At 36.3% G+C, this 13,717-nt stretch overlaps 1 protein-coding gene across 10 annotated transcripts in view; it reads left to right on the plus strand.

The window, feature by feature from the left end:
* The window catches only part of PROM1 (prominin 1), a 62,836-nt gene that overhangs the window by 35,461 nt on the left and 13,658 nt on the right, over positions 1-13,717 (plus strand). For all 10 annotated transcript variants that reach the window (XR_008508326.1, XR_004980094.2, XR_004980096.2 and 7 more), the window contains 9 exons: positions 1,961-2,024; positions 4,346-4,435; positions 5,754-5,971; positions 6,373-6,447; positions 7,615-7,678; positions 9,436-9,595; positions 11,889-12,041; positions 12,848-12,971; positions 13,388-13,491. Coding sequence is in view for 4 of the 10 variants with exons in the window: in XM_054514629.1 (XP_054370604.1) it covers positions 1,961-2,024; positions 4,346-4,435; positions 5,754-5,971; positions 6,373-6,447; positions 7,615-7,678; positions 9,436-9,595; positions 11,889-12,041; positions 12,848-12,971; positions 13,388-13,491 (1,052 nt within the window). In the remaining 6 variants the exon portion in view is untranslated. The remainder of the gene's footprint in view (positions 1-1,960; positions 2,025-4,345; positions 4,436-5,753; positions 5,972-6,372; positions 6,448-7,614; positions 7,679-9,435; positions 9,596-11,888; positions 12,042-12,847; positions 12,972-13,387; positions 13,492-13,717) is intronic.

Here is a 13,717-nt window from a genome sequence, read left to right on the forward strand (position 1 = left end):
TTTTATTAATCTGTTTTACTTCCATGTGACTGATAAATTAGAAATAGGTGGAATTCATGCAGTTATGTGGAATCCACAAGTGTGGTAGCATCCCAGTCACAGTAATTCTGGGGTGCTTTTCTGCTCACCAGGGCTGTGTGAGAACAGGAGAGGCCTTGGGAGGGGCCTCAAATGTTTTCCTATCTGGAGTTGTTCCCCAGACTTTTCTGTGTGTGCTGTTGTGACAGATGGGTGCTGGAGGTATATGGGAAGAAGTGGAGGTCATGCCAATAATCCCTCTTGAAACAGAGTGCTTTTGGTCAGTCTGGAGCTGATGCTGGGCACAGAAGGATCAATACAGTCACATCAGAAACCACCAGAGTCCCCTTGACAGTGTTCTGACAATCAGGAACTTCAGAGGAGAAAATCTGTTAGGTAGAAATAACTACTTGAATAGAGGGAAAAAATACACACTAGCTAAAATGTTAATAAAAACACTTTATAATTAAATTTAAAAGTGTCAGGACTTGAACACTTCTGCCAGAGGTTAGTCAAAATCTCGGTAGTTTTTTAGTTTCAGTGTGGTATTATTACCTTTTCTTTTTTAGACTTGGTGTTAATGCAGTCATCAGCTGTATCTCATGAGTCATTTTGGCAGACGAGGTGCATGAGTATCATGTATACACACACATTTGTAAGAGCTTCTTGAGGAGAGGACAAGAGCTACAGTTTTTTTAAAAAGTTCTAGTATCCAACTAATTGTCTGTAAAGCTCAGAAATTTGAACTGATGTCCTTGACTCATCAGTATGAGGTGTGTACAGGATATAAGAGGATTTGTAAAAGAAGTCCTGTGTTAAGAGTTCATGTCACAGGAGATTTGCAGACTGTGAGTATTGAGCAATAACACTATTAGTCATACAGATTCACCTTTTGTCTGGGACATTGCTGGAGACAATGCAAAACCTTTGAAACCTGTATCCCTGCTAAATTTTAGTCCTTTGGTTAACCTAGGTAGACCAAAATAATAAATAAGCAAAAATATGCCTACAGGCCTTCTCAGTAAGAAGCTCTCAATTTTTTTTTCTCCTGTGTTAGAAGAGGGAGATCCACTCCATACTTTGTCATTTAATTAGACTCACTAATCAATAGGTTGTTTCGAGGGTGGATTTTTTCCTTTTTTCATTTCACAGAAAGTTTGAGACTGCAAGCCAGATATACTTTTGTACACATTTGAATCATGCTTAAAATTGGAAATCCATTTCTCAAGTGTTTTAACCATTACACCATTTTAGCTTGATTGGGGTAGAATTCATTATTTTAAGCATGCAGATATCAATAATTTCTTTTCAAAGTTAGTGTAATTTTTCCACTTGGGATGGTTCTTTATTAGCCTTTTCTCCAAACCCAGGATTTGGTGGTAACTGAGTTGCTGGTCTACATTGTTACGGTGTTTGGTAGAGCTCAAGTTGAGACTGGGCCAAATCCACCTGGGGGTAAGGAAAACTGCTTGTGTTAAGATAGAGCAGCCGACTCCTTTCCACAAGAGAAGCTCTGAGGGGCTGCCCAAATACAAATCTGTTGGCTTGGTGAATTGTTTCAAAATTGCCACCACATCAATGCCATGCCTTTCCATGAAGGAGGAACTCGTGCCAGGGAAAATCAAGTAACAGAGTTGAAGACATGGAAAACCTTATTGGCCTGACTGACTTGAAGCCTCCCTAAGGCCACAGTGCCTGCTAGTTAATATTTTTGAGCTGAATCATTGACCACAGGGCTGTTCCAATTAAGTAGATATCCCAATCAAACACTGTCTTTATGTGCTGTTCTGTTAAGCAAATAAAATACTTGGCTAGTTGATAACAGTAGAAGACCAGTGATTTGCACACATATTTTGATTGTTTCAGAATGATTATTTGACACATTCAAAAGGGTTATTTTTTTCAGTTCTTTTAATAGTTTTTTAAATCGTTTTCTTCTCAGCAAATTGACTACTTGGTGAACCAGTACAACACAACTAAGGATAAAGCATTGTCTGACCTAAATAGTAAGTAATTTTATTTAAAGGGGATTAGCAATGTATATTTAAAAGCTTCAATAAGATAATGTAATTAGCTCATAGTGCAAAGTGAAATTTCATTTATCAGAATATGGTTTTCAAATAGAAGTTCTGTTCTCAGGGGTAAATGAGACTAAAATGCTTTTTACAGGATGTTTCACAAAATGTTTCAGAGCTGTATAATGCATAGTATTTCCCAAAATAAAAGTATTTTATTAAATTATTATCCAGTAAGTCAGGCTAATATTTTATTTTCCTTTTCAGTTTTGTAATATTTTGGAATATTTGTCCTCACGTCTTAATATTTGAGCCAAATATCAAGGAACAGAGCAACTAGCAGTTGTGATACTTCCAGTGAGACAGATCTCTGTTTAGTTTTCTTGTTCTACCTTTGTCCTCTCTTCAGCTAGGAGTTGAGTTATAAGCTTATCTTCTTTCTAAAGCTGCTTAATGTATTTGCCATTTCAGAACAAGCAGTTGAAGAGCAGGAGATAAAATTTGAATTAGAACTGCTGCATTTTCCCCTTCAGCACAGTTACAATATGAGGCATCATATTTCAAGCTCTCAGTAAACAAAAACAACCAGAAAACTGACTGGGTTTTTTTTGTAATTTAAGATTCATTGTCCAAAATTCCTAATAGAAAGAGCTGACCATAATCAGTACATACAATGATTCAAGGTGCATTGTATGCCAGGTGTTTATAAATGCATACAGGTTTCATTGTTGGATCGAGGGATTATTGCTGGGATCAAACTGTGCAGCTGTGGCATTGTGCCACTTATAATAAATTGATTCTCATGTCCAGAATCTCTGCTTCTGTGTAGGTTTAAAATGTATATTAAAAGTAGTTTTCAATTCAGCCAACTTGGCATACCCTGAGGTTAATGTGTCTTGTCTATGTGAGACTTTATTGCACATTGAATATGCCTGTGAAAGTAGTAGTAGCAGTAGGTAAGTAGTCTTCCTACTTAATTCTCAACAGGAACACTCTGGTCTAAAAAATAGATGTAATCTTTAAGTCTATGGTAATAATAACAACAGTTATAATAAAAAATTGATGTTTGTATTTCAAGTATTAGCTTGAGGCTTCCCAGCCACTCCAAACTGAAATTTCAAATTAAATGTTTATTTGTTCTCAAGGCAAATTTATAATGTTAGTTAACAGATCCTAATGGGTCTGTGATGAGAGAATCATAAAATAAAGATAGCTTTTATTTTCTTGAAATATCAGAATTAAGTGTGTGACACCTGGGTACAGAAGGTTTTTTCCTAAGGGAATCAACAGTATTAGGAATCTCTAGAGGACTGTAGATGGGTTCAGTTTGCCTACCTTAAGGAAATGTGGAAAAGTGTTTAATACTTGGTAGAAGTTCTCAACTCAAGCCAAACATGATGGTGCTGACAGTAAGGGATGCTTCTGTACCAGGCAGTATTCCCAACTCATCAAAAGGAAAACAACTGAAAAATCAGTTTACTGTGATCTGATAATGGAGAGGACCTAGTGATTACCTAAAGGATGTGTCACATCAGAATGTTTCACCCAGCTCTGCTCAGTGTTCCTCTGCTGCTTTGCTGAACCAAGGTTCATTTGTTTGTGGGCAGGGAGACTGGAGGGTTTGGAGGTGGGGGGAGCTGGGGCTGTGGTGTCTGTGCTGGATGTTCTGCATGAGGGTACAGGGGCTTAATGAGCTTAAGGGATTTCAGCAGGGCTGGCTTGGGGGTGACCTTGGTGTTGCTGGACACGTGAGGAACAGGAGAAAGGAAAAGAATCCACTTCTTAGTTTCTCTTGCAATATGAAAACATAGTGTGTAGTGAAAGACTATGCCACAAAATTGCTGTTCAGATGCTGGACCACTTGAAGGTAAATTGTGGAAAAAATCCTGTTCCCAAAAAAGTAGTAAATGCAATGAAATACATATTGTGGAGTTTGTTGAAACTCTTGTTTGTTTTTACCCATGTGGTCAAGTGTTAATGAATATTTTTCACCATATTTTGATTTACTTCTTTCATTTATAAACCTATAGCTAGCTAGAGCAGAACTGTGTCTCTGCATTACCTTCTGTCACTTAAGTTCTGACTGTCAGGCCTTAAAAAGAATTCAATAATTTATGTATATTTATTCATATGTATATGTATGTATGAATGAAATTGTACACACACACATATATATATATAAGCATACATATATGTATATACATAATACATGTGTTTGTTAAGTAAAGAGTCTGATAGCAGCTAGTTTAAGAGACAGTTTAAATTGAGCTAGTGTATCATGTGTTGGTTATTTTTATCTCTCCATACTACAGATGTTGGACCTGTGCTTGGAATCAGAGTTCAAGAACAGCTGGGAAAAGAAGTGCGTCCTGCACTTGATGCAGCTCTGACAATGGCAGGAGGTAAAGATGTACATGTTGTTGTATAATATTCTGTTGCCATGGTAAAACAGGCACAGCATGGGATAGCTTTGTGCAATACCATGACTCAACTTACCATTTTTCTACATGCCTGGATATTTATTTTAAACAGAGGATTTCACACATCTTAAGATAGATAAATATATTTAAAACCTAAATCAAAATTTATGTGCTATTGTTGACTTAGTTTTGGGAGTCAGTGAATAGGGGTGAAATCTGAATTTCCTGCTGCAAGTTGCTGTCTCTTTCTGTTGAATATAAGGGAAACTAGGAAAACTGTCCTTTCAGAGTTGCATAATTACTATAGCCGTAAGTATTTGCAGATTAGGGATTTTTTTCCTGTACACTGCCAAGATTATTATGAGAGTGTTAGCCAACATTTCTTCATTATATCTTTGAGTTTGGTGTTGCTCATTCTTAGTTCTCTCCCTTTTTAGAGAAAATATTCCTTTATTATTTTTCCATTTAAGGCTTCTTTTTTCATGAATCAGATGCAGCTTACAGAGCAAAGGGCATCCATGAGCTTGAGTCACTTTGGTTTTGGTTTTTTTTAACCCATGAATTCTTTCTCATTCACTTGTCATCATTCTCCTTTTTTTTTTTTTGCTTTATTTCTCTTATTTTTCTTGAAGTCAAAGTGGAAAGGGCTATCAAAGGTAAAAACCACAATAAAACCTTGTGTGGTGTGAAGTGCACTTTGTTTTTGTAACTTTGTGTATTCTTAGTTGTGTCTGTGTGGTTCTTTGTTTACTGAACACCTGCTCAGTGTTTGGGGTTCTTTTCATTTTCTTTTGTTTGGTGTGATTGGGATGGAATCTAAAGCCAGGCATTGTGGAACACTCACCAATGCTTGGCTGATGGAACATGATCTCCTTACCTTTCATCTTGCAGGCATATGATTTGTGAGTTGGATTATAAGGAAAATACTGAGAATACAATTTGATTGATATGGGCTTTTAGTTTCTAATGACCACGTGTTAAAGTTCTTTACTGATACCACTGAGGAAGGAGAGGTAGGGAAACAGTAGGAAAGTGGGAAGTGGATGAAATACCAATAAACGTAACCTGAGCACATTACTTTCTCTGTAGAAGAGCATAAGTGGTTTATTTTTATATGCAATAAGTACATATTCTGTGCTAGAATTTTCTGTGCTAGGGTTTTTCTGGGAAGGAGGCAGTAATTAAATCAGTATTTTTAAGATGATGATATGATTTATGCATGTACACTTTCTCTTCATGTCTGTACCTATAGGCTGCTTTCTAACAAGTGGTTTTTTTTTTTTAATTCACATCTTTGCAGCCATCAGAGAAACAAAGGAAGCACTAGAAAATGTGAGTGTGTCTGTAGAGGTTTTGCAGGAGGGAACAGAGAGACTTCATGCAAACCTGACAGATGTTAAAATGCACCTGAGCAACACCCTCAATGACTCTGCGTGCAATGCAGCTCAGGCTGCCTCAACTTGCAACATCATCAGGAATTCATTAGCTCAGCTGAACATCAATGCCAATTTTAGTGGGGTAAGATCTTTTAATAATATTTTTCAGACTCTCAAAGTGAGAATAAGCCCAGTAGTATGTCTGCCATTCAGTGGCTTGGTGTGTGCTGTCACTTGTGATAAGTGACCTTCCCTTTTTCTGTGTTTCTAGGTAATTCCAGTCACTCTTTTCATCTTCTGTGTAGAAAAGGATAAAATGTGTGTCAAGCAGCTATGTTAAAGTGTGCTCTGGGCAGTGAAATAATCTGCCCTTCCAAAAATGCTGAGGGTTAAGCTTTGCTACAGCAAAAGTTTCACAAGTGTTTAGGAAGATTCTCCTGAAGATCACTTTAGTTTCTTTACCCTCTCTCCTAACTTTGAAGTATTTACTGAATTAGCAAAACTGCTACTTCAATATGACTCAGACATGTTTTTCCTTCCCAGTTGCCAGGTGTGAGCTTGCAACTTGCAAAGATCAATGATGTCCTTAAAATAGACCTTTCTAGTCTGGTTCAAAAGGTATGTTTCTTGACAGATTTTTAAACTCTTAATGAATAAACTGGGATATGTGTATCACTTGACTCCCCTTGGTGTCTCAAGCAGAATTCTTTTGTTGCCACCTCAACCTGCTTCATGGTTGAATATCTCTCATTGTTTGGCCAGGATTTAATGCTTGAAAGTTTGAATGCAGTCCTTTTTATCTCCAGGATAACACAAATCTAAAATGTTACTCAAGTTGTCTGCTTGAAAGAACAGTCCTTAAAAAATGAAAAGACAGAAACGTGGATCCTGTAGAATGCTCTCTACTTTTTGGTTCAAACTAAAGAAATAAAAAAAATCCATTGTTTTATTGTATTCCAGCTATCTTGAAATATTTATTTCAAATTCTTATGTGCATATTTAACATCTGGTGCAATGGACCAAGTATAATGGCTATTAGTAATTTTGCAAGACTTTACACAAAAAACCTATGATTTTCACCTAGGGAAAGAATGGCTTAGTTTGAGAGGTTGAAAAATCTAGGAATCTGGAAACATGTGCTAGGACTAGAAGGCACTTTGTGAAACCAAAGGCTGTGTGTAGGGGTTGAGACCCCTTCCTGCTTCTGCATGGTCAGGCTTACCAGGGAGTAAGGCTTCAAGTATCCACTGCAGTGGTTTCTCCTTTCTGCCCAATTGAGCTGCTGAGCTTGGTCCCCAAAGTGTGGACCCTTCTCTCCCCTTCTCACTCAAGAAGACATTGCCATGTCTTTAGAGGCAATTGGATTTCATTGCTTGCAATATGGATTTCGTGTTTGGAAGGCACAGATTGGAAACAGGAGGTGTCAAGCTGGTACAGACTAACTCCTTTCACTTTGTGAATCTTCATATGTTTGTGTTTGTGGCTTTTAGATGAGCTATAAGATCTGACAGGCAGAAAAGTTTGAGATCTGTGACTGATTCATGTGTATTTAAATACAGATTTTTTCCGCCTAAGGAATATTCTGGAGACCGCACTATATCTGAAATATATTTAGAGTTTTGCTTTTACCTTTTCAAATATGCAGTGATAAAACCGTATTTTTCCTAGTATTACCATATACATTTTAGTATGTGTATACTTTTGATCCTTAAATAAAAGGAAAATAACCTGCAAAAAATTTGACAAGGAGAAACATGGCATAATTTTTTCACCTGTTTTTCTTAGGGTTATGCAGCATTTAATGATACTCCAGACTTGGTAGTGAATCAAACCAGGAACATATTATCAGGTGAGGCCAAACTATCTTTTCACTTTGTTTAATGTTTTTGTTTCCTTTTATTGGTAATAGATTTTTTTGCCAAATATCATTAAAAATGAAAATGTGAAATTTAGCAATTTTTTAAAATTTGGTGCCAGAGGGAAAAAACATAGAAAGCAACTGTGTTATGATGAGGACTCTAAATTAAATCTAAAAATATATTTTAGTGGTATTTTATTGAGGAGTTTTATCTGTTAGGCTTTTTACTGATCAAGTAATGAGAAATCTTGTGATCCTCACTTCACACTGATGCTTTATTTGGTTGAAAAACTAATTTTCCTTGACCAATGTGTTTGTGACATATTTAGGAGTGTAATGTTAGGAAAGCTGACCCCCTCCTGCTGCTGAATTAAAATGTGGTAGATGGTGAAGTGAAAGTCAAATACACCTTTAGGATGGCGTATTTATAAATAGTGTCTCAGTTGTTTTGTTACTTAGGCTTTATACTTTTGCTCTTTTCCTGTACCTGTATGGCAGTATAGCAAATGTATACTAATCTGTTCTAATTTTTATTCTTGCATTGTGGACCTGTTCTGCATTATATATAAACAGCTGTTCCTTGTAAGTTTTTCTGGTTTGTTTTGTTTTCTTCCCCTCCAGGGCAAAATGTAGCACAGTATACATTTTAGCATAGTGTACTGTGTGAACTTGCCTATAATGAGCCAGTTTTCTAAAACTGATATTATATTTTTTTGTTAGGAAATTCAGGGCAGACTTACTCATTTTCCATATCTGGGATGTGTAAACACAGAGAAAACATCATAATTTATCTATTTATAAATTGTTGGGGCTTTGTTTGTATAAAAACTGAATTTGAGTTACAAAAGCAAATAAATAGGTTTACTAGGAAAAAATTGAATTTATCTGTAAACTTCTAAAAAAACTGATTTATTACATGATTGAATTTGAGGAGTAATCATCAAACCAGACAGAGGCTTGTCCAGTTGTGTTTTGAGAAAGAAGGAAGTATTGCCTACCACAAAATCACAACCTGTAGTTACACATCCTGCGTTTTCAAGTACGTTTCCAGTTGAAGGAAGGGAAGAGCATAGAGAAACTGCATTTTACACAGAGACAATATATATAATAAGTGAATTAATCATGTCTTTGTATATCTAAATAGTGTCTATCTAAACTGTAAGTAGAGGGTAGCATCTTAGGTCATAATCTGAGGGGAAAATGGCTTAATGGATTGTTACCTCAGGAGTGTTGCTAACTAATTGGAATGAGTTCATTTGAGTAATCTCTTTTAATAAGATTGAAAATAACTAGTATAGATTCTCAATATAGGCAGTCCAATTTCTGTCACAGTGTTGTATTCCCAAGACATGGAGTTTAAATAGATTCTGTTCTTCTCCTTTGTAAACTTGGTGGCTAATTGTCTTGCTCAGTGTTGACATTTGCAATATTGCATGAAAAGCAAGATTTAGGTTGGCTAGATAAAAAGTGACACGTTAATTATAATGAGAGGAAGGAGGAAGATCTCTGGCTCAATGTCTGCATCTTGAACCATTAAACTGAATGCTAAAGCAAAGTGTGCATTTTGAAATGCCATTGTGCTATTTCAAAGCTTTATGCTTCTGTTGCCTGCTTGTGTTTTCCTCACACTTGTCTTCATGGCTTGCTTGTTTCATGTGGCAAATGGCTTAATAACATTTTATAATGCATAAATGGAATGTGAATTTCCTCTAAGGATCTGTAACAGTGAAATATGTTTGTTCTTTTAGACATCAAAAGTGTGCTGGAATCCATTGGTTCAAATATTACTACCTTCACAAGAGCGCTCCCTGTTCAGAAGATTTTGGCAGATTTGATGGTGCATCTTACACAGAGTGAGGCATATGTTCAAGATTATTTTCCACTAGTGGAGCAGTATGATTTTTACAGGTATGTACAAAAAGTAAGGCAGGAATGAAGTGCTAGCTGTTGTTAATACTTTGTATTATTTTAATGTTCTGTAAAGGAAAGTAAATGGGTAATGATGAACACAGTGAAAGAAAGATGTATAAATCAGTTGTTTGGTACTGGCATTTTGATAAAAGCAAAAATCAATAACTGGATTGTATAATCAATAACTGGATCAATAACCACCTCTTGTTTCACCACAGAGCAAGAGGTGGTTTCTGCTCTGTAGACCTTCAGGTCTTTTTCAGGAAGGATAGATACAGGCGGATGTCAAAGACGCAACTCCCAAAGGAACTGATTATTTCATAATGCCAGGGTGACCTTTTATCTAGGTCTTGTTTCCATTGAGTTGGAATGAATGAGTGAATTCTGAGGGCAGAGGACCAGAGAGGCCTTGGAGCCAATCCATTGTTACTGCACCTTTTGTACTGCAGAGCAGGAGTAGGAAGGTTTCTGCTTCACACCTGTGCTTGTCCCTAGTGGTCTTTGTGGTTGATTTTACCTTGAGAAAAACATACTTCTTGAGACTTTTGTGTTTCTTACAGTTGAGTAACTTCATATTTTGACTTGTAAAACTTTTCATTTTCATACTATCTGTCTCTGTCCAGATTTAGCCATTTCTGTCCATTTTAGCTCATTAAATTCTCCCTACATTTTGTTTGATACTTTGCTTGACTTTCTAATCAATATTTGTTTCTGTGTTTGTGCCATAATTGGTTTCAATGCTACAGAATGTGTGTTGCTGGGTTTAATGCATTGATAAATAAAAGTGAACAGAAAACTGAACTTTTAGAACCTTGCTTAGAATCTTACCTTTAGCCCATTTCTTATCTGACAGCTTTTGTGGTGAGCCTTAATTTGACAAATTTATTGATAGTTTCATTGAAGCTCATACTACATTTAATCAAATATATTGTTTTATTCTGCTACAGGAGAATAGATCTCATCTATATGGCACTTAAATACCTGGTTTGTTAAACCTAACCTAACAGTACTTCAATTACAAATGAAACCAATAAGCCTGTAGCTGCCCAAATTACTTTCTATCTATTCTTTTCTTAATTACAGGTGCATTATTTGTAGTTCTTAATAGGTATCCTTTTATAAATATGCCTGTCAGCATTCATAGTTTTCTTTTTATTGGCTGTGCATGTTCATTGCAATAATTCTTCTACAGATTTTTCTCTACAAAAATACAGGGAAGAGAAAAGGGAACTTAAAAAATAAAAGCTGAAGAAGTGACAACAGAAGGGAAGAAGAAGTGCAGAGGGCACTGGGAGAGTATGAAAGGGTAGATATGTAATGTGTGAATAAATGGATATGCTCCAAATACCTGGACACATAGAATTGTTATGTGATGTAATTAATAAAAATGAAAGTTCATTTCTTATCCAAGATTTTTCTCCTGGTCAAGTTCCATTAACTGTTCCATACATTGAAAGCAGTCCAGGACAGAAACATAAAGCCTAGGTTTTTACAGCCTTAAATATATTTATTTACAACTACAATCTAACACAGTGTGCAAAATTGTTAGTAAGCCTCACAGTAAGAGCAACTATGTACTTCATGACCAATGGCCAGTCCACATTCATAAATTTCTCCATTTATTCATTAATAAATTGCTGATGAACATCTGCTTTGAGTAATTGTTTGCTCCACTTGGAGCGCTTTGACGCTTCAGTCCAGTTCACCTGCATTACCTGGGGAACACCTTGTTCCTGTGCTGTGTTCCCCAGTCCTTCAGTAGCAGCTGTCTGCAATCCAGTGCCTATCAAAACAGGCTGGCCCCAAATACATGCTAGTGTAGCAAATCTGTGTATCTTTGCTGACACTGGTTGCTCAAACAGAATCATGAATGGGACATTTGCAAATATAGTATTGCATCATGTCTCCTGAAGGTCTCCAATGTGTTCTTCATGTGAAAATAACCAAAAACTTTGTAGGAGGATAGAATATAAGAAAATAAAGATAGTGTAAAAAGTAATCTTACCTGTAAGGAGTTGCAGCTGTGCCAATTATCAAAGATTAGGAGCAGGCCTGACTTTAACAGGCCACAGCTGTAACCAGTGAGAAGAAGAGTGCTATAAAAGAGTGGGGTGGCTGGTTGGGAAGGGAGCTGGAGTCAGTTGGCTGCTTTGTGAAGAAGAAAGAGGCAGTGCCCTGAGGAGCTGCCTATGAGAAACACCAAGAAGGTCTGAAACTTTTGCGATAAGGAGACAACAGTATGGAACCCCTACAATAAGATGACAACAGAACTTTATCTTTTATTCCTTAGGTGGCTGGGTTGTCTCATTCTGTGCTGCATGTTGGTCCTGATTCTGGTCTTTTACTACCTCGGATTGCTGTGTGGCACGTGTGGGTATGATAAACATGCTTCTCCAACAACCAGAGGCTGTATCTCCAACACTGGAGGAAACTTTCTTATGGCGTAAGTTTTACTTACCAGGGAAAAAGAAAGTAAGGGTAGAAAGTTGGTTTGGTTGAGTTTTTGAAAGATGTAGATATGAAAAAAATTTGGTTTGTTACTTAGGTGCATGTGCTGAGAATAGAAATAAATATTGATCTCACACACTTAGATTGAGGGACTTGGGGATTTGGAGTTTTTCTTTCATTGAGGATCACAGCTGAAGGATAAAACCTCTGAATTTACCATTATAAGGCAAGTGCTGTGGCCAGTGAATTTCTGTGCAAGTCCCTTTGGAAAATGCAAAAACTGAGGGAATTCATAACTTTCTAGTAAACTTGGAACATTTGTTCAAAGTTTCAAAAAAAGCCATGTAAGGAGACAAGAAACACTTGCCCTTCTGAGAGTGTTTCTGGAGGTTTTAGGTTGAAAAGTGCCTAGGAATGGTTTAATGTCATTTCTACTGGGTGCAGGAGAAGATTGCATCTGAAAGTCTAAAACTTTTTTGAGAGCACAAGAGAGTTGAATTTAAAAAGGAAAATTGTATGGTATTTTTTCCCTTAAATGTAATTTTTAAAACAGTTTGCATGCTCAATGCTAATGTTAGGTTTCAAATGCATTTTAGCTGAAGACTTTACAGGGCTGAAGCATTTAAGATGTTTCAGAGGGCAAGAGCATATTTGGAAAACAGAACTATTTCAACCATCAATCAGTTTTCATATTTCTTTTATAGGTGCTAAGTGTTAGCTTCACTGTTGCCCCAAGTATGTATATATATGTATACACAATGTATTCTTATAAAGCAAAAACTTATTAAACTTCTTTTTCAGTGGTGTTGGATTCAGTTTTCTTTTCTCCTGGGTGCTGATGATTGTAGTGGTGCTCACTTTTGTCACGGGTGGAAATGTAGAAAAATTGGTCTGTGAGCCCTTTGAAGATAAAAATTTATTCAAGGTGAGGTTATTCATGTTATTAAACAATTAATCCCCATGAATCCCAGAGTTCTTGTCCTTGTTCTGTAGGGCATATAATTTTGATAGGACACTTCAAGTGAATTTGGATCTGGTTTTACTTCCTCCTTACAAACCAAATAGAGACATTCATCCTTTCTTGGTTTAATTTGCTTTGCAGTGTTAATACTGCATGCTTGTCTTCCTTTGGAGACAGATTTTTCTGATTCAGTTGTTCCTTGGTAATGGGGAGCTTTAATATTCACTTTATACTCCAAAGAGTTTGAATTCACTGGTTTTGCTTGTATTTTCCTTAGTGGGTGATATGCTTAGATGTGGTTATGTGTTAAAAGACCACATATGAATAAATACATAAAGAAACTTGGAATTATAGTAACATTACTGAATTTTGTCTTCTAGGTTTTGGATACACCTTACTTACTAAATAAGCACTGGAAAAACTATCTTGCTGGCATCATCTTTAAAAATCCGAATGTTAACTTGACTTTTGAGAAAGTGTACAGGTATTAGAGTTATGATTAAGATTTAATTCAGTTAATATTTAATTTCTTTTTATTTAATTCAATTTATACATACTGGTTTTGTGGTATCTTTTATGCTTTCTATTTCGGGCACATCAAAATATTGCACATGTTCCAGAAACATTCTAGTGATCAGAACATTCTAGTGATTCCAGAAACATTCTAGTGATTCTCAAGCAAAACCCATTTTTCCTATGTATGAGTTACT

The sequence above is a fragment of the Molothrus ater genome, chromosome 4 (genome assembly GCF_012460135.2).
Source record: "Molothrus ater isolate BHLD 08-10-18 breed brown headed cowbird chromosome 4, BPBGC_Mater_1.1, whole genome shotgun sequence".
Taxonomy (NCBI): Eukaryota; Metazoa; Chordata; class Aves; order Passeriformes; family Icteridae; genus Molothrus; species Molothrus ater.